The sequence below is a fragment of the Urocitellus parryii genome, chromosome X (assembly GCF_045843805.1).
Source record: "Urocitellus parryii isolate mUroPar1 chromosome X, mUroPar1.hap1, whole genome shotgun sequence".
NCBI lineage: Eukaryota > Metazoa > Chordata > Mammalia > Rodentia > Sciuridae > Urocitellus > Urocitellus parryii.
The window spans coordinates 58,493,456-58,517,464 of record NC_135547.1 but is presented as its reverse complement, the minus strand read 5'-3'; the positions used below and the strand labels follow the sequence as shown (position 1 = coordinate 58,517,464).

At 39.0% G+C, this 24,009-nt stretch overlaps 1 protein-coding gene across 2 annotated transcripts in view; it reads left to right on the top strand.

The window, feature by feature from the left end:
* Positions 1-21,867, top strand: part of Sytl4 (synaptotagmin like 4) — a 41,333-nt gene extending 19,466 nt beyond the window's left edge. The window contains exons 9-16 of one of the 2 annotated variants that reach the window (XM_026410487.2): positions 5,717-5,808; positions 8,851-9,029; positions 9,578-9,680; positions 10,209-10,370; positions 14,737-14,845; positions 16,953-17,052; positions 17,811-18,019; positions 19,851-21,867. In XM_026410487.2, the coding sequence (XP_026266272.2) occupies positions 5,717-5,808; positions 8,851-9,029; positions 9,578-9,680; positions 10,209-10,370; positions 14,737-14,845; positions 16,953-17,052; positions 17,811-18,019; positions 19,851-19,999 (1,103 nt within the window). In that variant the 3' untranslated portion in view covers positions 20,000-21,867. The remainder of the gene's footprint in view (positions 1-5,716; positions 5,809-8,850; positions 9,030-9,577; positions 9,681-10,208; positions 10,371-14,736; positions 14,846-16,952; positions 17,053-17,810; positions 18,020-19,850) is intronic. The other variant, XM_026410488.2, reaches the window with a different exon arrangement.
* The last annotated feature ends 2,142 nt before the right edge of the window (positions 21,868-24,009 follow it).

Genomic DNA, 24,009 nt, shown 5'->3' with positions numbered 1-24,009 from the left:
AATGGTGGTTCCATTCTCAGCTTTCCAAGAAATCTCCATACTGCTTTCCAAATTGGCTGCACCAATTTGCAGTCCCACCAGCAATGAACAAGAGTGCCCTTTTCCCCGCATCCTCTCCAGCACTTATTGTTGTTTGACTTCCTAATGGCTGCCAATCTTACTGGGGTGAGATGGTATCTTAGGGTAGTTTTGATTTGCATTTCTCTGACTGCTAGCGATGGTGAACATTTTTTCATGTACTTATTGATTGATTGTATGTCCTCCTCTGAGAAGTGTCTGTTCAGGTCCTTGGCCCATTTATTGATTGGGTTATTTGTTATCTTATTGTCTAATTTTTTGAGTTCTTTGTATATTCTGGTTATTAGGGCTCTATCAGAAGTGTGTGGAGTAAAGATTTGTTCCCAGGATGTAGGCTCCCTGTTTATCTCTCTTATTGTTTCTTTTGCTGAGAAAAAACTTTTTAGTTTGAGTAAGTCCCATTTGTTGATTCTAGTTGTTAACTCTTGCGCTATGGGTGTCCTATTGAGGAATTTGGAGCCCGATCCCACAGTATGTAGATCATACCCTACTTTTTCTTCTACCAGATGCCGTGTCTCTGATTTAATATCAAGCTCCTTGATCCATTTTGAGTTAACTTTTGTGCATGGCGAGAGATAGGGATTCAGATTCATTCTGATGCAAATGGATTTCCAGTTTTCCCAGCACCATTTGTTGAAGATGCTATCCTTCCTCCATTGCATGCTTTTAGACCCTTTATCAAATATAAGATAGTTGTAGTTTTGTGGGTTGGTTACTGTGTCCTCTATTCTGTACCATTGGTCCACCCGCCTGTTTTGGTACCAGTACCATGCTGTTTTAGTTACTATTGCTCTGTAGTATAGTTTGAAGTCTGGTATCGCTATACCGCCTGATTCACACTTCCTGCTTAGCATTGTTTTTGCTATTCTGGGTCTTTTATTATTCCATATGAATTTCATGATTCTTTTATCAATTTCTACAAGATATGCTCTTGGGATTTTGATTGGCATTGCATTGAACTTATAGAGAACTTTTGGTAATATCGCCATTTTGATGATGTTAGTTCTGCCTATCCATGAGCAGGGTATATTTTTCCATCTTCTAAGGTCTTCTTCTATATCTTTCTTTAGGGTTCTGTAATTTTCATTGTATAAATCTTTCACCTCTTTTGTTAGGTTGCTTCCCAAGTATTTTATTTTTTGGGGGGATACTGTGAATGGAGTAGTTGTCCTCATTTCCGTTTCAGAGGGTTTGTCGCTGATATACAGGAATGCCTTTGATTTATGTGTGTTGATCTTATATCCTGCCACTTTGCTGAATTCATTTATTAGCTCTAATAGCTTCTTTGTAGACCCTTTTGGGTCTGCTAGGTATAGAATCATATCATCTGCAAATAGTGATAATTTAAGTTCTTCTTTTCCTATTTTTATGCCTTTAATTTCTTTTGTCTGTCTAATTGCTCTGGCCAGTGTTTCGAGGACTATGTTGAACAGAAGTGGTGAGAGAGGGCATCCCTGTCTTGTACCAGATCTTAGAGGGAATGCCTTCAATTTTTCTCCATTCAGAATGATGCTGGCCTGTGGCTTATCATAGATTGCTTTTACAATGTTGAGGTATGATCCTGTTATCCCTAATTTTTCTAGCGTTTTGAACATAAAGGGATGCTGTACTTTGTCGAATGCTTTTTCTGCATCTATTGAGATGATCATATGGTTCTTATTTTTAAGTCTATTGATGTGGTGAATAACATTTATTGATTTCCGTATATTAAACCAGCCTTGCATCCCAGGGATGAATCCTACTTGATCATGATGTATAATTTTTTTGATATGTATTTGAATCCGATTCGCCAGAATTTTATTGAGGATTTTTGCGTCAAGGTTCATTAGAGATATTGGTCTGTAGTTTTCCTTCTTTGAAGTGTCTTTGTCTGGTTTCGGAATCAGGGTGATGTTGGCCTCGTAGAATGAATTTGGAAGTTCTCCCTCTTTTTCTATTTCCTGAAATAGCTTGAAAAGTATTGGTGTTAGTTCCTTTTTAAAGGTTTTGTAAAACTCTGCTGTATACCCATCCGGTCCTGGGCTTTTCTTAGTTGGTAGTCTTTTGATGGTTTCTTCTATTTCCTCTATTGTTATTGGTCTGTTTAGGTTGTCTATATCCTCCTGGCTCAATCTGGGCAGATCATAGGACTCAAGGAATTTATCTATGCCTTCACTATCTTCTATTTTATTGGAGTATAAGGATTCAAAGTAATTTCTTATTATCTTCTGTATTTCTGAAGTGTCTGTTGTGATATTGCCTTTTTCATCCCGTATGCTAGTAATTTGGGTTCTCTCTCTTCTTCTCTTCGTTAGCATAGCTAAGGGTCTGTCAATTTTATTTATTTTTTCAAAGAACCAACTTTTAGTTTTGTCAATTTTTTCAATTGTTTCTTTTGTTTCAATTTCATTAATTTCAGCTCTGATTTTAATTATTTCTTGCCTTCTACTTCTTTTGCTGTTGTTTTGCTCTTCTTTTTCTAGGATTTTGAGATGAAGTATGAGATCATTTATTTGTTGGTTTTTTCTTTTTTTGAGGAATGAACTCCAAGCAATGAATTTTCCTCTTAGAACTGCTTTCAATGTGTCCCATAGATTCCGATATGTTGTGTCTGTGTTTTCATTTAACTCTAGGAATTTTTTAATTTCCTCCTTGATGTCTTCTAAAACCCATTGATCACTCAGCAACCTATTGTTCATTCTCCAGGTGATGCTTGATTTTTCCTTTCTTCTTTTATCATTGATTTTCAGTTTCATTCCATTATGATCAGATAAGATGCATGGTATTATCTCTGCCCCTTTGTATTGTCTAAGAGTTGCCCTGTGACATAGTATATGGTCTATTTTTGAGAAGGTTCCATGTGCTGCTGAGAAAAAAGTGTAGCTACTTGATGTTGGGTGGTATAGTCTATATATGTCAATTAAGTCTAGGTTGTTAATTGTGTTATTGAGTTCTATAGTTTCCTTGTTTAACTTTTGTTTGGAAGATCTGTCCAGTGGTGAGAGAGGTGTGTTGAAGTCTCCCATGATTATTGTATGTTGGTCTACTAGACTCTTGAACTTGAGAAGAGTTTGCTTGATGAACACAGCTGCACCATTATTTGGGGCATATATATTTATGATTGTTATGTCTTGTTGGTGTATGGTTCCCTTGAGCAGTATGAAGTGTCCTTCTATATCCCTTTTGATTAGCTTTGGCTTGAAATCTATTTTATTAGATATGAGTATGGACACTCCTGCTTGTTTCCACAGTTCATATGAGTGATATGATTTTTCCCAACCTTTCACCTTCAGTCTATGTATATCTTTTCCTATCAAATGCGTCTCCTGTAGACAGCATATTGTTGGGTCTTGTTTTTTGATCCATTCAACTAGCCTGTGTCTCTTAATTGGTGAGTTTAAGCCATTAACATTTAGGGTTATTATTGAGATATGGTTTGTTCTTCTATCCATATTTGTTTATTGATGTTACTAAACCTGATTTGTTATCCTCTTTGACTACTTTCCCCCCTTTACTGTCCTACCTCCCATTGTTGGTTTTCAATGTTATTTTCCATTTCCTCTTCCTGTAATGTTTTGCCAAGGATTTTTTGAAGAGATGGTTTTCTAGCTGCGAATTCTTTTAACTTTTGTTTATCGTGGAAGGTTTTAATTTCATCTTCTAACCTGAAGCTTAATTTCGCCGGATACAGGATTCTTGGTTGGAGCCCATTGTCTTTCAGTGTTTGAAATATGTTATTCCAGGATCTTCTAGCTTTCAGAGTCTGTGTTGAGAGATCAGCTGTTATCCTGATTGGTTTACCCCTAAATGTAATCTGCTTTCTTTCTCTTGCAGCTTTTAAAATTCTCTCCTTATTCTGTATGTTGGACATCTTCATTATAATGTGTCTAGGTGTGGATCTCTTATGATTTTGCACATTCGGCGTCCTGTAGGCTTCTAGGTTTTGGGATTCTGTCTCATTCTTCAATTCTGGGAAGTTTTCTCGTATTATTTCACTGAATAGACTGTTTATTCCTTTGGGATGGAGCTCTGTGCCTTCCTGTATCCCAATGACTCTTAAATTTGGTCTTTTGATATTGTCCCATAATTCTTGGATGTTCTGCTCATGGTTTCTTAGCAGACTTGCTGAGCTGTCTATGTTCTTTTCCAGTTGAAATACTTTGTCTTCATTGTCTCATGTTCTCTCTTCTAAGTGATCTACTCTGCTGGTAGTATTCTCAATTGAGTTTTTAAGTTGGTTTATTGTTTCCTGCATTTCTAGAATTTCTATTTGTTTGTTTTTTATTACCTCTATCTCCCTGTGAAATTGATCTTTTACTTCCTGGATTTGTTTGTCAATGTGATCTTTCATTGTCTGATTTTGCTGTCTCATGTCTTCCTTGAGACTCCAGATCATCTGAAGCATATATATCCTGAACTCTTTATCTGATATTCCATCTGTTGCAGCTATTATCTCTTCTAAAATTGAGTTGACCTGCATTGCTTGTGGTCCTTTCTTTCCTTGTCTTTTCATACTGCTCGCGTTTCTTTCTGCTTGGTGCAACTGTTGTGTTTTTGAAATTTAACCCCTATTTATTTATGTTGCTCTTGTATAGTTGAAAAGTCTCCCTTGCAGGTGCGGGCGGCGGCTGTGCCCCTACTCCAATTGGGGTGACTTGTCTACCACGCTGGCATCTCTCTGGGCCTGTTCCGGGAGTGGAAGGCGGCTCTGCTCTGTCCCTATTCCAATTGGGGTGTCGTGACTACCATGCTGGCAGGTCGCTGGGCCTGTTCCGGGCGTGGGCGGTGGGCTTGGCTGGCGGGATTCCACCTAATGGCAGTCCCTAACCTCCCTGCTTGCTAATTAATGGCTTCTCTGAGGCGCCACGCCTTCTGTAGCTGCGGGGCAGGCCGCGCGAATCAGTTGGCCTGGATCTCCGGGGTCCTGCTGCTGGCTGTTTTGATGTTGCAAGCTGTTGGAGAGTGGTGGTGTATCCTTCAGCTTTCCCGGATGGTGGCCGCTGACTGCCTGGATGGAGTGTCCGCTGTTTTGATGTTGCACTCTGAAGGAGAGTGGCGGTGTATCCTTCAGCTTTACCGGATGGTGGCCGCTGACTGCCTCGGTGGAGTGTCCGCTGTGGGGGATGGGACTGTACCGCTTCCTTCCCCTTCTGAGATCCCGTGCTCGGCCCAAGGGTCCGTGTGGGCTTGGCTGGCGGGATTCCACCTAATGGCAGTCCCTAACCTCCCTGCTTGCTAATTAATGGCTTCACTGGGGCGCCACGCCTTCTGTAGCCGCAGGGCAGGCCACGCGAATCAGTTGGCCTGGATCTCCCGGGTCCTGCTGCAGGCTGTTGGGATCCCTGGCACTCTATCACTTTGATTTTTTCTGCTTGCCCCTCCCCCCCAATTTTGTATTTTATTTAGAGACAAGGTCTCCCTGAGTCGCTTAGTGCTTCACTTTTGCTGAGGCTGGATTTGAACTCACGATCCTCCTGCCTCAGCCTCCAGAGACCCTGGGATTACAGGCATGTGCCCCTGCACCCTGGTTTATTTTTATTAATTCTTAATCTATATTTACTGCTCCAGGAAGAAAAAGAGGCAGAAGCAAAAGCAATATCAGAAGAAGAAGAAGAAGAAGAAGAAGAAGAAGAAGAAGAAGAAGAAGCAGCAGCAGCAGCAGAAGCAGAAGAAGAAGAAGACATTGACCACCTGGTGAAGTTGCATCGCCAGAAACTAGCCAGAAGCAGCATGCAAAGTGGATCCTCCATGGTAAGTTCTGTTAGTTCTGTGGTTAGAGACACTTCCAGGAAGAAAGAAGACCCTCCCTAGAGCAGACTCAGTACCTGGCAAAATCAGCCTAGATGCCTTTTCCAGGTAAAGCAGATGCATTTGTTTGTACTTATCCTCAACCATGAGGTGAATGAATGGGCTTTTTCTGCTATACAAGCAAAGATTTACTATACCTTCACAAACCCAAAGCAGCTGGGACTATATGGTCATGGTCTTATGGTTAGTGTATATCTACATGACTTCCTGAACCTATCTATACCCTGGATAATATTACATTAGGTCAGTATGGCTATATAGCTTTGTGAACAGTAACTATAACTTCTCCCTTTAAGTAGTACTCAGCTATGAAATGAGAAAGAACAGATTTCTTCATCATAGCCCACTCAAGATTTTCACATTAAAAAGAAGTGAGTATCATGACAAGAGCTCTGGCAGGTTTATTTGGCATCAGGGAGGGTATGGTTAAGAATCATGGTATCAGTCAGGATCATGAAGTTAAAGTGATGCTTAAGAATCAGGGCCTAACCTAAGGTCAGCACTTCATTATATTGGTGCAGGCACTGAATTCCTTAAAAGACCCTGAAATTGCAAGAAATAAAACCAAGAGTCAGTAAGTGGGACAGTATGAAATTAAAAAGCTTCTACCCAGCAAAGGAAATATTAATAGCCTGAAGAGAAAGCCTACAAAATGGGAGAAAATCTTTGCTACCTACTCTTCAGGTAGGGGATTAATATCTAGAATATATAAAGAACTCAAAAAACTTAACACCAAAAAAAACCCCTAATCAATAAAATGGGCAAAATAACTAAACAGACATTTCTCAAAAGAAGCAACTCAAATACATGAGAAAATGTTCAACATCCCTAGCAATCAGGGAATTGCAAATCAAAACTACACTGAGATTTCATCTCACCCCAGTTAGAATGGTAATCATCAAGAATACAAAGAATGATAATTTCTGGAAAGGGTGTGGTGTAAAAAGTACCCTTATACATTGTTGGTAGGACTGCACATTAGCATAGCCATACTGGAAAGCAATATGGAGATTCCTCAGAAAACTAGGAGTGGAACCACCATATTACCCAGCTATCCCACTCCTTGGTATATATCCTAAAGAACTAAAATCAGTATACTATAGTGATATAGCCACATTAATGGTTAGAGTAGTACAATTCACAATAGCCAAGTTATGGAACCAGACCAGGTGCCCATCGATAGAGGAATGGAGTAAGAAAATGTTCTATGTATACACAATGGAGTTTTACTCAGCTACAAAGAATGAAATTATCACATATGCTGGTACATGGATGGGACTAGAGAACACCATGCTAAGTTAAATAAGCCAGATTCAGAAATCCAAGCTAGAGTAAAGTAAGAGAGAAAAGGAGGTGGCATGTTGGATCTCATAAAGAAAGAGGTATGATCAGTAGAGTTGAAGGAGATTGAGGTGGAATGAGGAAGGATGGGAAAGGGAAGCAAATGCAGAACGAATTTCACAAAATCACCCTATGTGCATTTATAAATATGCCACAGTGAATTCCACTTTTATGCATATCTATAAAGTACTAATTAAAAAAATATAAATGAGCCAGGCATGGTGGTGCACACCTGTAATCCCAGCAGCTTGGGAGGCTGAGACAGGAGGATCGTGAGTTCAAAGCCAGCCTCAGCAATTTAGTGAGGCACTAAGCAACTCAGTGAGACCCTGTCTCTAAATAAAATACAAAATAGGGCTGGAGGTGCGGCTCAGTGGTCGAGTGCCCCTAAGTTCAATCCCCGGTATCCACCCCACCAAAAAAGATAAACTTCAAAAACCAATATTTTCCTTTAGTGGAAACCATAATTGTTGCAAAGCTTTGAGATTTCATGTAAACACATATGCAAGAATTTTTATTTTTATATGTTTCCCCATTTCTGGCTTCCCAGAAAGAAAGCTATTTTTGTAGGAGATGCTGTGAAGGTTGCTTCCCTTCCCTGCACTCATCAACACCAATCAATCTCCAGTGTGTGTGTGTGTGTGTGTGTGTGTATGGGACTAAGATTCAGGTGATCTTATTTGTCATCACTGTTCACTATATATATGCAAAGTAGACTAGTAGAGTAGAATAAGGGGAATAGGAAAGGGGGGAGTAGAGATAAAGGGGTAGGCACTGGGGACTGAAACAGGGTAACTTAAATTCCATGCATGTATGATTATATCAAAATGAACCCCACTAATATTTACAACTATTAATGCACCAACAAAAGCAAAACAAAAATATTGGCCTAGTTCTATCATGCATATAAAGATTGATATTATTTAGGGGAAACAGTTGGGAACAAGGATGAGTAGTTTCACACTCACACACAGGAAGAGAATGTCAGGCCCACACAGCTAATCACTACCAGAGAGGAAAATGCCTTTGTATTTCAGGTGGTATTTCCTCCCTATCCCTGCACCCAATTCTGGCAGTCTCTTTTCTGTATAGGTTTTAATAGAGATAATGTAGATAATAAAGGCATGTTATTTAAATTAGTAACTAACCTCTTCTAGCCAAAGTTTTCTTAATTTTTTTACTTGTAGATGGACATGATACCTTTATTTTATTTTGATATGGTGCTGAGGATTGAACCCAGTGCCTCACACATGCTAGGCAAGCACTCTACCACTGAGCCACAGCCCCAATGGTTTAACATATATAACACAAACTATAAATAGACTTAATTGTACCTTACCTCTACTCCTTGCATACTTTCTGGGGCAAGTGAAAAAATAAGAATAAAATGTGTAAAAGGAGGGGAAAAGAGAAGCTAAAAGCCTAGGTGAGCCACAAACTAATTTATTAACCTGAACAATTGTGAGTGTGCTGCTAGCTGTGACTCATCCTCTAGGTAAAGGACTGCTAGCAATATTTTCTCCTTGAAGGAGCTTCTGACATTTTGTTTTGTTTGATGACTGTGACTTTATTGTGATGGAAGTGTGAGCATTGTGGGTGGCAGAGTGTGCCTTCCTCAGACATTTGTGGGTGTTTTATCTTCAGAGTACCATTGGCAGCATGATGAGCATCTATAGTGAAGCTGGTGATTTTGGGAACATCTTTGTGACTGGCAAGATTGCCTTTTCCCTTAAGTTTGAGCAGAAGACACAGACTCTGGTCATCCATGTGAAGGAGTGCCACCAGCTGGCCTATGCTGATGAAGCCAAGAAACGCTCTAACCCGTGAGTCTTCTGGAACTTAACTGATGCTCTGAGATGATAGATTAGACCTTGGCATTTGTCTGGGCAGCCTTGTTTTTTAATTTTTTTTCATGTGTGGATGGACATTTATTTATTTATGCAGTGCTAAGGATGGAACTCAATGCCTCACACATACCAGGCAAGCACTCTACCACTGAGATACAACCTCAGCCCATCTCTGGGCATTCTAGAACTGAGGTTATCACTTAATGGAGGAATGGATAGATGGGTGAAAGAAAGGGCTCAAGACTGGGAAAAAGCAAGAATAGCATATCTTGCTAGGCTTAATGTGACATTTAATTTTTTTTAGTTATAGATGGACACATATCTTTATTTTGTTTATTTATTTTATGTGGTGCTGAGAATTAAACCCAGTGCCTCACATGTGCAAGGCAAGTGCTCTGCCACTGAGTCACAACCCACATTTTTGACATTGCATTTCATCATGGCACATTTATATGGAGAGCAGGGAAGAAAGAAGAGGCTTGAGAAAAGACAGCAAATTACTCAGTACTCTCTTTGATTGCTAGATATGTGAAGACTTACCTTCTACCTGATAAATCTCGCCAAGGGAAAAGAAAAACTAGCATCAAACGGGATACTGTCAATCCACTGTATGATGAAATCTTCAGGGTAAGTATCTAGAGGGGAAAGACCTTGTTCTGTCTTATGTGCTAGGCTAGAGCTATACCTCTGCAACATGGCTGGTTGACATGGATTTCAGTGAGCCATGTTTGTGTCTGAGGATCTGCTCTAGGCATCTGTTCACATCCTGACCTCTTAGAGAAGAGAACAAAAGTAATCTGGCTTTCTTGGAGTATTGCAAGGTTAGAGATTCAGGTGGCCCAAAATTTCATTTTAAAAAGCTATTTGGAATAAAGAGTCTCCTTGGAAATTATTGTTTTATGCTCCAGTGTCCTTATTCACTCAACAAAAAAAAATCAATTAAATTTCCAGGTCTTCCCATGGAGTGTGGTAGATTTTTGTGAAATAGAGTAAATTGAAGCTTTTTGAATGAGGAAACTTAGTGCTTAGGGACTAAAGTAATTTGATATTTAGGACTATGTACTTTAAGTATGGATTACTTAGGATTTGGAAAAAAATCTATTTTGATAAATTACTACTAACTAACCATCTTGGACTTCTACTTTCCCTTCACAGTATGAGATTCCAGAATCTCTCCTGGCCCAAAGAACCTTGCAGTTTTCAGTTTGGCATCATGGTCGTTTTGGCAGAAACACTTTCCTTGGAGAGGCAGAGGTTCAGATGGATTCCTGGAAGCTTGATAAGAAAATGGATCATTGTCTCCCTTTACACGGAAAGGTAGTCAGCTTTAACAATTGCTTCCACAGCTTGGGTCTGAGGTAGAATTGTCTGCAGTGACCTCTGCTGGTCTGTTGATAACAGTTTTGAATGTAGTCTTCTATAGAGTTCTAGCACACCCTGATGGCATTTTTGAGTTTGACAGCAATTTCAGGAGCTCTTGTATGTCAAGGGTGAGAAATCTTTTCTGTGTAAGGCAGGCAAAGTATGTAGCCATGGATTTGCTTCAAAAATCTTTCATATATGTTCCAGGCTTTGCCTCTTAACCTTCCATAATCTGGGTGTATCCTAAAATTCCTAATTTGTACCTTTTCTTCACACTAAACTTGGTGTATCCTCATCTGCACCCCTTTCCCAAGCTGACCTTGCTAAAGAAGTGGCAAATAAAGCAATTCACAGAGCTCCAATTTCTGTACTCTTGGTTGCTTACACAGGCTAGGGAATATTTTACTTTGGAGATGGCACCTCAAGTGAGAGTGTAGCAGTGTGGCATAATTGTGCCTGGGATCTGAGTGCAGACCTGGATTGGAATCTTGGTTCTGTCACTTGCCAGCTAGGTGAGTCACTTAACTTATAAATTAACTTAGGGAAGTCACCTAACTTCTGTGAGCCTCCATTTCTTCATCTATAAAATAAAGATAAAAATACTATTCCTCTTTTGCAAGGTTGTATGGGAAGTACCAGTCAGTACCTGGCATATAATGGACAGTCAATAGATTACTGTCATTCTGATTAGATAAAATTGCCAAAACAGATAAGTTAATAACTTAATTAATTTCTTCATTATCAGAACTATATGAAAACAACTATTTTATGATAACATTTAAGTATTTAAAACAATATATGAAATATAGGATATCTTTGGAAGAGTAGACACAATACTAGTAATGGTGATGGCTTCTAGGAAGGGAGTCTGAGATGGAAGGAAGATTTAGCTTTCTAAAACTTTTGAGCTTTATACTATGTTAAGAGAATTAATCATAAAAGAATTTATATGCATGTGATTGCAAATTAAAACAATGTAAATTGTATAAAAAGAAAGTGAATTTCATTTTTAGAAATACTGTTAATGAATCTTACTATCACAAATAATTATAATGCATCAATAAAAATGTGGAAGAGAAAAAAAAGAAATCACACTGATAACATCTATATTGCTGAGTCAAATGAAGTATATATCCAATAATCTTATAGCTGTTGTCCTAAAAGCATTAATACTATTGATTTCATTTAAAAATAATGATAATAAACCAAGAAAGCAGTTATTAACAAAGCTACTACATGTTATTATTAAATTTGTTAAATTTAGATTTTCTTAAGCATTTGGCAGGAAAATCATTCTCTCAGTGGCCTATAGTATATATATTATATTGGAAATGTGACTGTAAACCATCCTGAACTACTGTTAATAAAAATGTCTTACATAAAAAAGAAGCTTCATTAAAATGGAGGTCTATACTCTTTGCAAATATTTTGGTCCACAATGAAAATGCACTACTGAAAAAATATGCTAGTCTCTAGCTAATGCTAAATTTCCATTTTTAAGGGCACTGAAGTTTACAATTTAGAAATTAATAAGTTCTGTAGACATTTTATAAACAACAAAAACATCATCCCCATATTTTATATTTTCTTTAATTTATTTTATATATTTTTAGTTGTAGATGGACCTTTATTTTTATTTATTTATATGTGTTGTTGAAAATCTAACCGCTAAGCAAGCACTGTTCCACTGAGCCACAACCCCAGGCCTCTCCTTTAATTTAAAACATTCTACATTTGTTGTTTTGGGGTTTTTCTTTTTTTCTTTTTTGCCCCAACAATTCATTTGCTCCCATTCCATTTTGTCTTGCTGGCATATCTCTCCCAATTCTTCTGTATCTCTCTTATACAAAACTTTGTGTATTCTGGATGTGTTACATGGATCCAAACTGAGATAATGACTTGCATGCCAAATGCTTTAGGTATTTAAGATGGTAGGAAAGCATAATCCCCATAGGTTATGCTCAGTGGTGAGGGCATAGTTAAGAAGAGCCCTAATGAATACCAGCAGGTGAAAGAGTACCTCCAGTCTGTAGGAGCTCCTGGTCTGAAAGCCAAATCATAAAGAAGAGATTCTTGTAGAAAGAGCCAAAAAAGTAAAACAATTCTGCCACTCAAAGCCAGAGATGATAGGCTACTCATCCCAGATATGCATTCATTCACTCAATAAATTCATTAAATAAATATTTGTGGAGTACCTACTATGTGCCAGGTACTTTTTAATTTTTTATGCATTTGTTTTATTTATTTTTATGTGGTGCTGAGGATCAAACCCAGGGCCTCGCATGTGCAAGGTGAGTGCTCTACCACTGAGCCACAACCCCATTCACCCAGGTACTTTGACTAAGGGTTGGACATACTAGGATGAACAAAAATAGACTTGAAACCTGTCTTCATGGCATCTAGGTTTTAATGGTAGAGACAAATATTAAGAAAAATAATATAATATTATATTAATATAATAATACATATTTTTAGAAAATATAGCATATTTGAACCTTGTGACAGAGTTCTACCTTGCTCTCAAATGTCTCTAAGCTCACTTTTATTTTTTTGGTGCTGGGATGGAACCCAGGACCTTGTGCATGCTAGGTGAACTCTGCCACTGGGCTGTGTACTCTCATGCCACATGCCCTTTTCTAAAAAAATACCTTTTGTATTTAAAAATCATGCAAGTGATACATGCATTTTCACTTTTAAAAACACCGTAGAAATCAATATAGGAAAAGTCTTCTTTCCTTTCCCCATTTTGCTACCTTCCCTAGAGGAAACAAATGTTTGTCCAGATCTTTCTGGGTTTTACTATGCAGTATATAATGATTAAAAGCATTGACTCTGGATCCAATCTGCCTGAATTTGAATCCTGGTGCTGCCAATTATTAGATGTGTGACCTTGGGCAAGTTACTTGATCCCTCTGTTCCATAGCCTGTAAAATGGGGATAATTAACTCATTTCTATAGGGACTGTATTGAGGATCAAACAAAATGATTTTTTAAAAAAGCTTGTAACAGTGTCGGCACATTATAAGTGCTATAAAAGTGATGATAATAGGGCTGAGGTTGTAACTCAGTGGTAGAGCGCTTGCCTAGCATGTGTGAGGCACTGGGTTCAAATCTCAGCACCACATATAAACAAATAAAGGTCCATTGACAACTAAAAAATATTTTAAAAGTGATGATGATAATCATCGTTATTTGAATATGTATATATTCACATGAGTATATTTTGATACGAGTGAGTTTTTTTGCATCTTGCTTTATTAGCTTAATAGTATGTCTTGGGATCTTTACATGTCAGTATTCCTTTTTGTTAGAATAAAAATGAAATCACAAAATTTGGTTTCTTTTTAACCAATAGTTAAAAGTTAGTCATTTTGTAGACATATAATTAAGTACATCTTACCTACAGCTAAGATCTAACCTGAAAAAATCATTTTCTATAAAGGGGCAATAGACACATAGCCAAGATATATAGTTGTAGCCAGAATCATCCAAGTAACTCCTGGTTTAACCTGTCAGATTGTCCCAGGAAGTCCATATTCAAGGTGTTAGCCAAAGGAGTACTTTCTTTTCTGCAGTGGCACTCCGCCTTACTTTACTTATACTTGGGTCATCAGACATAGTTGTCACCTTCAAAGTCTACATACTTTCTCAATACTGCATGCCATATGCCACATGAAGGCATTAAAATCACTCATTGAATCCTTACTATATTGATTAATATTTTGATTGTTTCCACTTTGGGGCTATTAATGACCATTCTGATAGCAAGATTCTTCATCATGGTGTCAATCCTTTCTGAGTTTGTATGGCAACTGTGCTGGCAGAGTATTGGTTAATTTTTTTTTGTACTAGGGATTGAACCTAGGGTTTCTTAACTACTAAGCCACATCCTCAGCCCCCCTTTTTTCACATTTTATTTTGAGACAGAGTCTCACTAAGTCCTTAGGGCCTCACTAAATTGCTGAGGCTAGCTTTGAGCGTGCAATCCTCCTGCCTCAGCCTTCCAATTTGCTGGGATTACAGGTGTGTGCCACCATGCCTGGCCAGAGTATCAGAATCTAGAAATTGTATTCCCAAAGTGGCACAATAGTGAGTATTATAGAAGAGCCTTTGTTGGTTCTTCTGCCTCTCTTCTGGAAGAAATTGCCTTAGAAGCCTGTGGCAAACATGACCTAGGGACCCTGGATTATATCCAGAAGTAGAAGGATCCTCTTATGCCATGAAGCTGTTCTTCAGGGATATTTTTAGTATCCCTTCAGGGTGAAGTCCCTACAGTTCCTGAGAAGTCTGATTTGACCTGTTGGGTTTCCCTGTGTTTCAGATCAGTGGTGAGTCTCCGACTGGTGTACCATTATACAAAGGAGAGTTGGTGGTTTCATTGAAATACATCCCAGCCTCCAAACTCCCTGCTGGAGGCAACCAGAAAAAAAGTGAGTTTTATTTGGGGCCCCAGATTTAGCTCTTAGTCTTCTGCACAGGATCTGTATGAGACTGGTGCTGGCACTGTTGAAGAGACTAGACTGGGATCTTCACTGGATCTTCTTCCCTAGAAGGTTATTCTACATTTTCAACCAGAATGTAGAAAAGGTATACATTCTACATGTTTTAGGGTTAGTATCCATTTTAAAAAAAATCTCTATTTTTATTTTTATGTGGTGCTGAGGATCAAACCTTTGTCAGTTCCTCACACATGTGAGGCAACCGCTCTACTACTGAGCTACAACCCCAGGCCTTGGCATTCATTTTTAAAAATTAATTTTTAGGATATTAAACTAGGTTGGTCTTGGTCCAGCTATGGCAAGATGCTAAGAGGGCAAAAGACAACAAAACCTTAGAGGCTGAGAATGGTGGTTGGAAAGGGTAATAAAGTATGAGAAACAGGAAGTTGAAGGCTGTGAGGAAGAATTATCCAACTTGCCAAGCAGTATGCTAGTGACTACAGACATGTAGATGAATAAGACATAATATTTGCTCTCCCTTGAGGCAGTTAGCTTAGCAAGAAAGATAGTCATGTGCTAAAAGGTGCCCAGATACAGGAGTGATGAATTCTATTAGTTACATTTAGGAAAGCTTTGAAGAAACATTAACACTGAAATTAGATCTTCAGATTTTGCCAGGCAGAAAATGAGGGAGGACAAGGAGACAAGAACATACCCCAAAGACGGGATAGCATGAGCACAGGTTTTAAAAATGCCTGAGAAATGTGTGGTTGTGTGTGAATGTTTGGGAGTAAATCACTTCATTCAGTGGGGCTGGAGTTATGGTATATATTTGTCTATTTGGGACTGGGGCTGGGATTGGAGATAAGTCCCAATGAGAAGGGCTTTGAATGTAAATTCAACTTGATTTGTTGGCAATGGGAAATCAGAGTTCTTAAAATTATACCTCCAGCAAGGGCTAATCTAGAAGATTTCAGGAAATAATGAGGTCTGGGAGGAGAGTGTGCAGAATGACTAGAGATGAGAGGCAAGAAAGTAACCACAGGGAACAGCAACAGTTAGATAAGAGAGGAATAAATGTCAGTGAAGTAGGGTTTATTGAGAGAGAAACTTCAGGAGAGAGATTCAGGAAGAAGAGGGCGGGGTTGTTGATAGTATTAACAGTACTAAAATACTACAAGGAGCTCAGGCTGGATGAGGACTGAGAAGACAGAGCTCACTGGTATTTCATTGCATTTTCAACTGATTCATGGAAGCAGAAACCAGATTTCACTAGAAACTAGGTTGAGTGCATGAGGCAAAGAAATAGAGGTGGTAAATGTGGGCTTTTCCCCTCCAGGGTGATTGATGGGGAAAGAAAAGAGAGATATGGCGAATAGCCTGAGGAAGAAGAGATAAGGTTGAGGGGAGGTTTTCTTTTAAGTGGATTTTTAAATAAAGAAGACATGAAATTAGCATAAATCTAGATTGAGGGGAAGGGATCAGTAGAGGAAGAAATATTAAAGTGGTGATGGGGGTTTTGATTGATATTGCTTGATTAGTTCTGTGAAGTAAGGATGGGATCAAGAAGTCAAACAGAGGGATTCCTTTTTTTGTAATTTTTAATTATTTCATTCATTTTTTGTATGTTTTTGTATCAAGTGTGCTCTACACTGAACTACATGGCAGGGTTTTGATAAATTGCCAAGGCTTGCCTGGAATTAGTCATTTTCCTGCCTCAGCCTTCAGAAGTACACCATCAAACCCAGCTCTTTTTAAAATCATTCAGCAAATGTCAGGAAACTTTATTTCTCCAAGCTTCAATTTTCTCATCTATAAAATGATAGTAATAGTGTGTATCTCATAGGATTGTTTTGAGAATTAAATGCTTAAGGTAGTGTCTGGCACGTAGCCAGTTTTCAATAAGTGTTTATTGCTATTGGGGTTGTAATTAATTGAGGACCCACTGCTTACAGGCACTGTGCTAGTTACTGAGAGTACAAGTCAGGCATGGTTCAGTTGTTTTATGGATCTTGCTACCTTCAGGACTATGCAGATCAATCTTAAGATAAACCTGGAGGTATAGGGGCTCACTTGCTATATCTAACATTCCTTACAGATAAAGGTGGTGAAGGGGGAGAGCTCCAGGTATGGATCAAAGAAGCTAAGAATCTGACAGCTGCCAAATCAGGAGGGACTTCAGACAGCTTTGTCAAGGGGTGAGTCCCTGGACCAGCACCAAACTAGGAAGTTTCAAGATAAGATAGTTAACAGAGAAATCCAATTGACCTTTCCCTGTTGTTACTCTGCTTATGTGTCCTACTACCCTCAGGAACCAACTATGTTTCTGAAATTAGGTAATGGAAAAACCTCCACTACCACCTTTGCATTGGCCTGAACTCAGTTTGGACTGTGCTGTGGTGCTAATATACAAAGAGGAGGGTGGTAGACAGATAGATTCTGACTTTTTTTCTGATTCATGTTCTTAATTAGTCCTAGGTAAGAATCTGTATTCCCTGACTAGATTTGGGGACTCAGTGCTTTGTTCCCCATAATTTTTAAGCAATGCTAGCTCCCTCCAAATTATAGGTCACTCACTGACTCATGTTCTCTAGCAAATCATGTTCAGCTAAGTCAAACCAAACCAATCCAGATCAATAGATATTACTATTTGTTTTATTTACCTTGCATAGGAGGAATGGAAGCAAATATATAAAACTAATTTTTGGTAGAGCATAGACAAAGCCTGACTAATAATATATTCATTTTTTCTCCAAGTTAAAGGAATTAAATCAGGGGAAGTATCTAGTGGGGAGAGTAGGAACTCTGCTTCAACAGATTCAAAGAAGGGGTGCATGCACATGGATCTAGGTGTTGACTCACCTTCCTGGGCTAGGCCTGTGGTAAGGGAAAGAGGAATTTAGACACATACTGCCAAGCTTTCAGTAGGTGTTGATTATTCCCCACCCTCTGCCAGATACCTCCTTCCTACGAGGAACAAGGCCAGTAAGCGTAAAACTCCAGTGATGAAGAAGACCCTGAATCCCCACTACAACCATACATTTGTCTACAATGGTGTGAGGCTGGAAGATCTACAACACATGTGCTTGGAACTTACTGTGTGGGACCGGGAGCCCCTGGCCAGCAATGATTTCCTGGGAGGGGTCAGACTAGGTGTTGGCACTGGTGAGAGTTTTCTTCCTCCATCTTCAGTTGTCTCTTATCTATTTCATTCCCAGCACCTCCCACCTCCAGAAACACAAAGCTCCTCTATGATGGGACTTGTCTTCTTTCCTTTCAGATGACACTCAACAAATATTTGTTGAGTACGTTCTATGTGCCAGGCCTAGAGCAAGGCAGAAGTCATTGATATTATGTATATAGATAAATGTGATGCTGATAGCCAGGAACTCCATCATCCTTACACACACACACACACACACACACACACACACACACACACACACAATCTACACATCTACCTATATATCTATATGTATAATGCTATATTCTATCCTGTTACAATGAATTAAAGGTTCTTACTTGTAAAAGCTAATCTCTGTGTTCTGTACCACCCTCTCCCCTTCTCAATGACCTCACTTCTGTAATCTCCATCTCTCCCATATGATAAGTTTCATTCTCCCTACCTGTTGAAGGTGAATACAGACATGCTCTGGTGTTTCCAAATCTTATTAAATAAAAATAAACCTTTTCTTGACTACATGTCCCCTTTCTAATTTCTTAAAAATAATGGTCTCTACTTCCTCAACTTTCCTTTGTTTGCACTAGAATTTTTAGCACTATTTAACATAGACGATCACTCCCTTTTTCCTGAAATACTTCTATTGATTTTATACTCTTTGATTCCCTTTCAACCAACTGATTTTCACTTCTCAGTTTTCTTTGTGGGTTCCTCATTCTATACTCAAAATCTAAATACAAGTAGTCTCAGGTCCTCTTCTTTTCTCTCTCCACAATCTGCATTCCTATGACCTTAAATACTACTTGTTTATTAATAACTAACATAAAGCATCTAGAATGATGTTTTACACATATAAGCTAGTCCATGTAAGTCTCCTGATTAAAACTATTCAGTGACTTGTTTCATATTTAGAAAACAATAGGGGTGTGTACCAAGCCTATATGCCAAGCCTATAAGCCCTGGTATAATAAGGACCCTCTGTTCTTTCTGATCCTTCTCATATCACTCTCCCACCTGCTCACTGTGCTCCAACCATGATAATTTAGTTCTTTTCTCCAAATATACCAAGCTCATTTCCACCTCAGAACCTTTGCAATTATTGTTTCTTCTGTCTGGAAAGACTGGCTGCTTCTTATCCTTTAGGTCTTAACTCACCAAGAGTTCCTCAGACCATTCGTTCTACAGTAGGTCCTAATCCAGACACTCTAAATCCCCCTGATGATTTACTTCATAACATCCTCACAATCTTTTGTTAATTTTCTTGTTTTCTTTTCTTTTTTTATTCAAATTAAAGCTGCCTGAAGGCAGGGTGATTTTTCTGCTTTCTTCATCATTATATCTCCGGAGGCTATAAGAATACCTGGCACATAGTAGGTACTCAGTAAATATTTATTAAAAGAATGAATGAACAAAAGAATAGGAATGATGTCACATCTAACTTTAGGCTGGAGTCTACAGCTAGAGAAAAAGTTGTTCAGATTTTTAAAAATTCAAATCCATTTGGAAATAATAGAAGGACAAATGCTCTGGCATTGGCAACAGACTCCAGAGCTCTGTATCATCCTCTGAATAAGAAGTCTCTAGTGACCCTGTGGTATTTGTAGTACTGTTTCATCAACCCAAAATCTCCTTATAGTCTCAGGAGCACAGAAATATCTGAGCAGGATCGATAGGGAATACTTCCCAGATTGCTGTCCCCATCAGCCCATTTTCATAGCACATTTTCTTTGGAGCAGCTACCCTTGCTGTATGACCCATCATTGATGAGTCAAGCAATGGGGTCTCTGGTCAGCCTTCTCTGGTATTTCTCCTCAGGGATCAGTAATGGGGAAGTGGTGGACTGGATGGACTCGACTGGGGAAGAAGTGAGCCTGTGGCAGAAGATGCGACAGTACCCAGGGTCTTGGGCTGAAGGGACTCTGCAACTCCGTTCTTCAATGGCCAAGCAGAAGCTGGGTTTATGAGTTCCTGTCATATTCTACAGGTCCAGCCCTGGCCAGGGCAAATCAGAGGAAGTAACAAAACTAAGAGCAAATATTTCTAATTTAATATGTGTGTATGTTGGATGTGTATGTACAAGCACGTATTTCTGCAAATCTTATGCTAGCTAGAGTGATGCAGCCTTGTTTCCTTTTAAAAAGCAGGCTCAAGAAAAAGGGCCTCTTTGAAATGTTTTTATTTGTGCACGATCTAGTATATTTCAGAGTCTATTCTTTCTTTCATCATTATGAGATTTAATTAACTTAAAAACCTTTTAAAACAACTTTCTATTTTCTGTCTTAATATTTTTGTTCTTATTTCTCCAGGGAGCCCTGGCTACCTATGGCATTAGTTTTAGTCTGTAGTTTAAGGTGTACCTGATCTGAGGCTAAGGTTCTGGGAAGCAGTTTTGGGTCACTAAAGACAGGGCAATATGGGAGAGAGGTAAATAGGTCTTCTCCTTATCTCTAATTTGTACTTTTAACTCATGTTCTACCTGGATAATTTTCTGGAACTTGGCTTTTAACTTTTCTTCTTGTTGAGTAGTTTTCACCTTGCTTGGGTGTATGGTTTTCTTTGAAATGAAAAGAAAACTCCCCAGCTCCTTCCAGTTCTATATGCCTTTACTATACCTCTGGGGAATCCTTATAATGGAGTTAGTTTAGAAAAGCACTTTAATTAGATAATGGCCTTTTGACAGAGTCATGAACATGCCCAGTGAGACCTTCTGGCTGATCCCAGAGGACTTGCATGACTGAGGGTAAAGTGTTTCACAGCTCATACTGATGTCTCAGAATTTTAAACTGATAACAGCAGTTAATTGAGAGAGAACTCACTTCTCTAATGAAAGATGAGACATCTTCACTCATGTTCCACATCTTCCTCAGTGTTTGTGTCTGAGATGTGTTGCTATGCAGAATATGGTCCACATACCTCTGTATCAGTCAGAAGAGCCAAAGACTGTCTAAAATGGCACAGTGCTTGCCCAGACTGGGGACTGTTAGTACTCCAAGAGAACGTGGATAGAGAATCTCCCAGTTATTCTGACCTCCTACCTGATGTAGTTTCAGCTCCCATTTTTTCTATTGTTTCTTCAACTTGACCTACATGTAACATGGGTGTGGTAGTGTTGAGGCTTTTTGAAGAACGTTCTGGTAAACTAACTTTCACTTCCTTATACTCTTACAAACTGACCTTTTTATTCATATGAGTGTATTCCACACAAAATTGTGTGTAGAAGGAGTCTATACCAGAAAAGAAATCCCTTTCAGTAGAGGCAGTTGCTAGCTGATGGTCCTATAAGGCCACTGGATTGAGGGCAGGTATGGCAGTTTCTATTGTATGTGTGAACTAAACTGAGGAATGTTTTAAAAGGTTTGTTTGGTGTGGATTGACACTGTAATGAAAAGCATAACTTGAGATCCTGTGTTGTAACTTGCTCTTTTGTTTCCCACCCTTGAAATGAATGTGTGCTTCAATAAAGCTTTCTGACTTGTCTGTGGAAGCCTCTGTGTATGATGTCCTGACTTACTATTGTTCCTTTCTACACGTGGCTTGAAGGGTAAGAACCAGAGTGACAAATGCCTTTCCCTAATCATCATATGCTGATTTGAAGAAAATTTGCCTTTCTCCACATTGCTGCCTGATACTTTTGCTGGGTTTGAATCCCTTGTCCTGTATGTTTGGTATCTACGGAGAGAACTAAAAATCCATCTTAAAAGAGGCACCACTTTTCTATTTCTGAAGTACCAAGGGAAGTCCACCTTTGGCTTTATGGATCCTCCCTTGCTAGAGTAGGGGAGAGATGTTCACATAGGAGCCGAAGAAACACATTCCCTGTTATAAGCACTTCTTTCTAGATTCTTCAATTCTTCTGGGAATTGGGGCCTTCTTCCTCTGCTTCTACTACCATCATTGAGTTTTTTTAAAAATATTTTTTTAGATGTTGATGGACCTTTATTTTGTTCATTTATTTATGTGAAGTGCTGAGAATCAAACCCAGTGCCTCACACATGGTAGGCAAGAGCTCTACCACTGAGCCACAACCCTAGCTCCCCATCATTTAGTTTTGAGAAATAAATAACACAGATGCTAAGTAACCCATCTCTGAATTTAGGCTCTGGGTTTCTAGGTAGAGGCCAAGTGATTCTTGATCTCTTGTGCAAAAAGGTATTAATATTTATCAAATGCCTTTTGATATAAGACTTTATATATTGATCTTTCTATTATACCTTATGCAGTAGGAAATCTTCCCTTCCTACAGATGAGGAAACTTGAGTCCTTATGATAGAGTTGAGATTCGAATCAAGGTCTGATTCTACGAAGCATGTGAGAATGGTATGTGTGTTATGGAAAGAATCAAAGGAAGGGATGACTCATCTCTTCTAAAATATGGGTTTAATTTACAAAATAGAAAAATCAGAATGTTTTGGTTATTACTTAGCCAGCTTAGTGACTGTATAGCTGTGTGTGTGTGTGTGTTTGTGTGTGTGTGTATGTGTATATATGTGTGTCCTCAGAGAGGTTCAAAGAGAGAAATAGAGATATGTATATATCAGGGTCTTGCTAGTCCCTTTGGGCTGGCTGTGGGCCTGGTTCTGCTTCGGGTCTCTCTCTTTTTAAATTATTTATTTTTATGTGGTGTTGAGGATGGAACCCAGGCCTCGCATATGCTAGACAAGCACTCTACTACTGAGCCACAACCCCAACCCTACTTCAATCTCTTTCCCCTGCTTTAGGAGTTGGGATTTCTTGAGTCATAATCTATAAAGGAGGTTATAGTAAAACTAGCAAAAGAAAGCAAGATTGACTTGTTTTGACTACTCAAAATGAAATTATAGCTCTTTAGTTGTTTTAAGCTAGAGAAGCATTACATGCAAGAATCAGGCCCAGGTGGGAACTCTGCTCAGGGAGTAATGAGCCCCCTCTGTTATCTGTTGGGCCTTTGGCTTGCAGTCTATCCTGGCTTGCCACTTGGAGTATTAGTGATAAAGACAAGGAAGGGCATTTATCTTCCCCAGTGTGCAATCTTTGCCTTTGGAACCACAGACCTTGTCTAACCAGAAATTTCCCACATGAACTCATTGTATTTTGCCTTCTACCCATAACTCGCCCTTGGCCTTTCAAAGCTTCTGTATTCCCCTGAAGGGAAGATGAAGAAGGGATTTTTTTTTTTGTTCTAAGTTTGATCATTTCTTCCATGTTCCATTCCACTCTGAAGCTGCCTAACATTTTATTTTGCATTTTGAAAATGAGATTTCCACTAAACCCCCAGTGGAAATAGCTTCTCTCTGACTCACTACTACCCCCATATGTTCTGGACTCATGATTTATGTCCTATCACTCTGCTTTAAAGAGCAAATTTTCTTGGGTGGAAAGATGTTCATTTCCCTCTTTCCTCCAGGGACTACTCTGAGTCTTGTATCTGAATAGGATTTTAGAAGATGGAAACTTTCTTGCTTAGAGTGTTCAGCTGACTTTAAATGGGGAGCAGAAAAAGAAGTAGAAGCCAGATGGCAAACTAAGAACATTGACTCTGGAGACAGACTGCTACTGTTTTAATGCTGACTCTGTCACTAATAAGTGGCACTTATTAGTTATCTTAGGTAGATTGCCTATCCTCACTGAGCTTCAATTCTCTCATCTGTAAAAGGGAGGTAATAACAGTTCCTACCTTATAGGTTTCTTGTGAAGACCTCAGAGTGAATCAGTAGGGTATTTAGAATGGCACTGGCACATAGTGAACGCTTGAGCCTCCCAGCCAGCCTACTTCCTCTCCCCTCTAGCTTTCCATTGATGACCCCTGGTTAAAATCAAAGGAAAAAGACTGCTTAGTCTTAATTATGACTCTGGGTTCCATGAACTTATAAAAGAAGGTTCTCAACAGCAAGGTGAAGAACACTTTTCTTTCAAACATTAACATCCCACTGGGTAGGACTGAAGAAGAATCTGGGGCAGGGGATGTAGTTCCATGGTAGAGTGCATGCATAGTCTG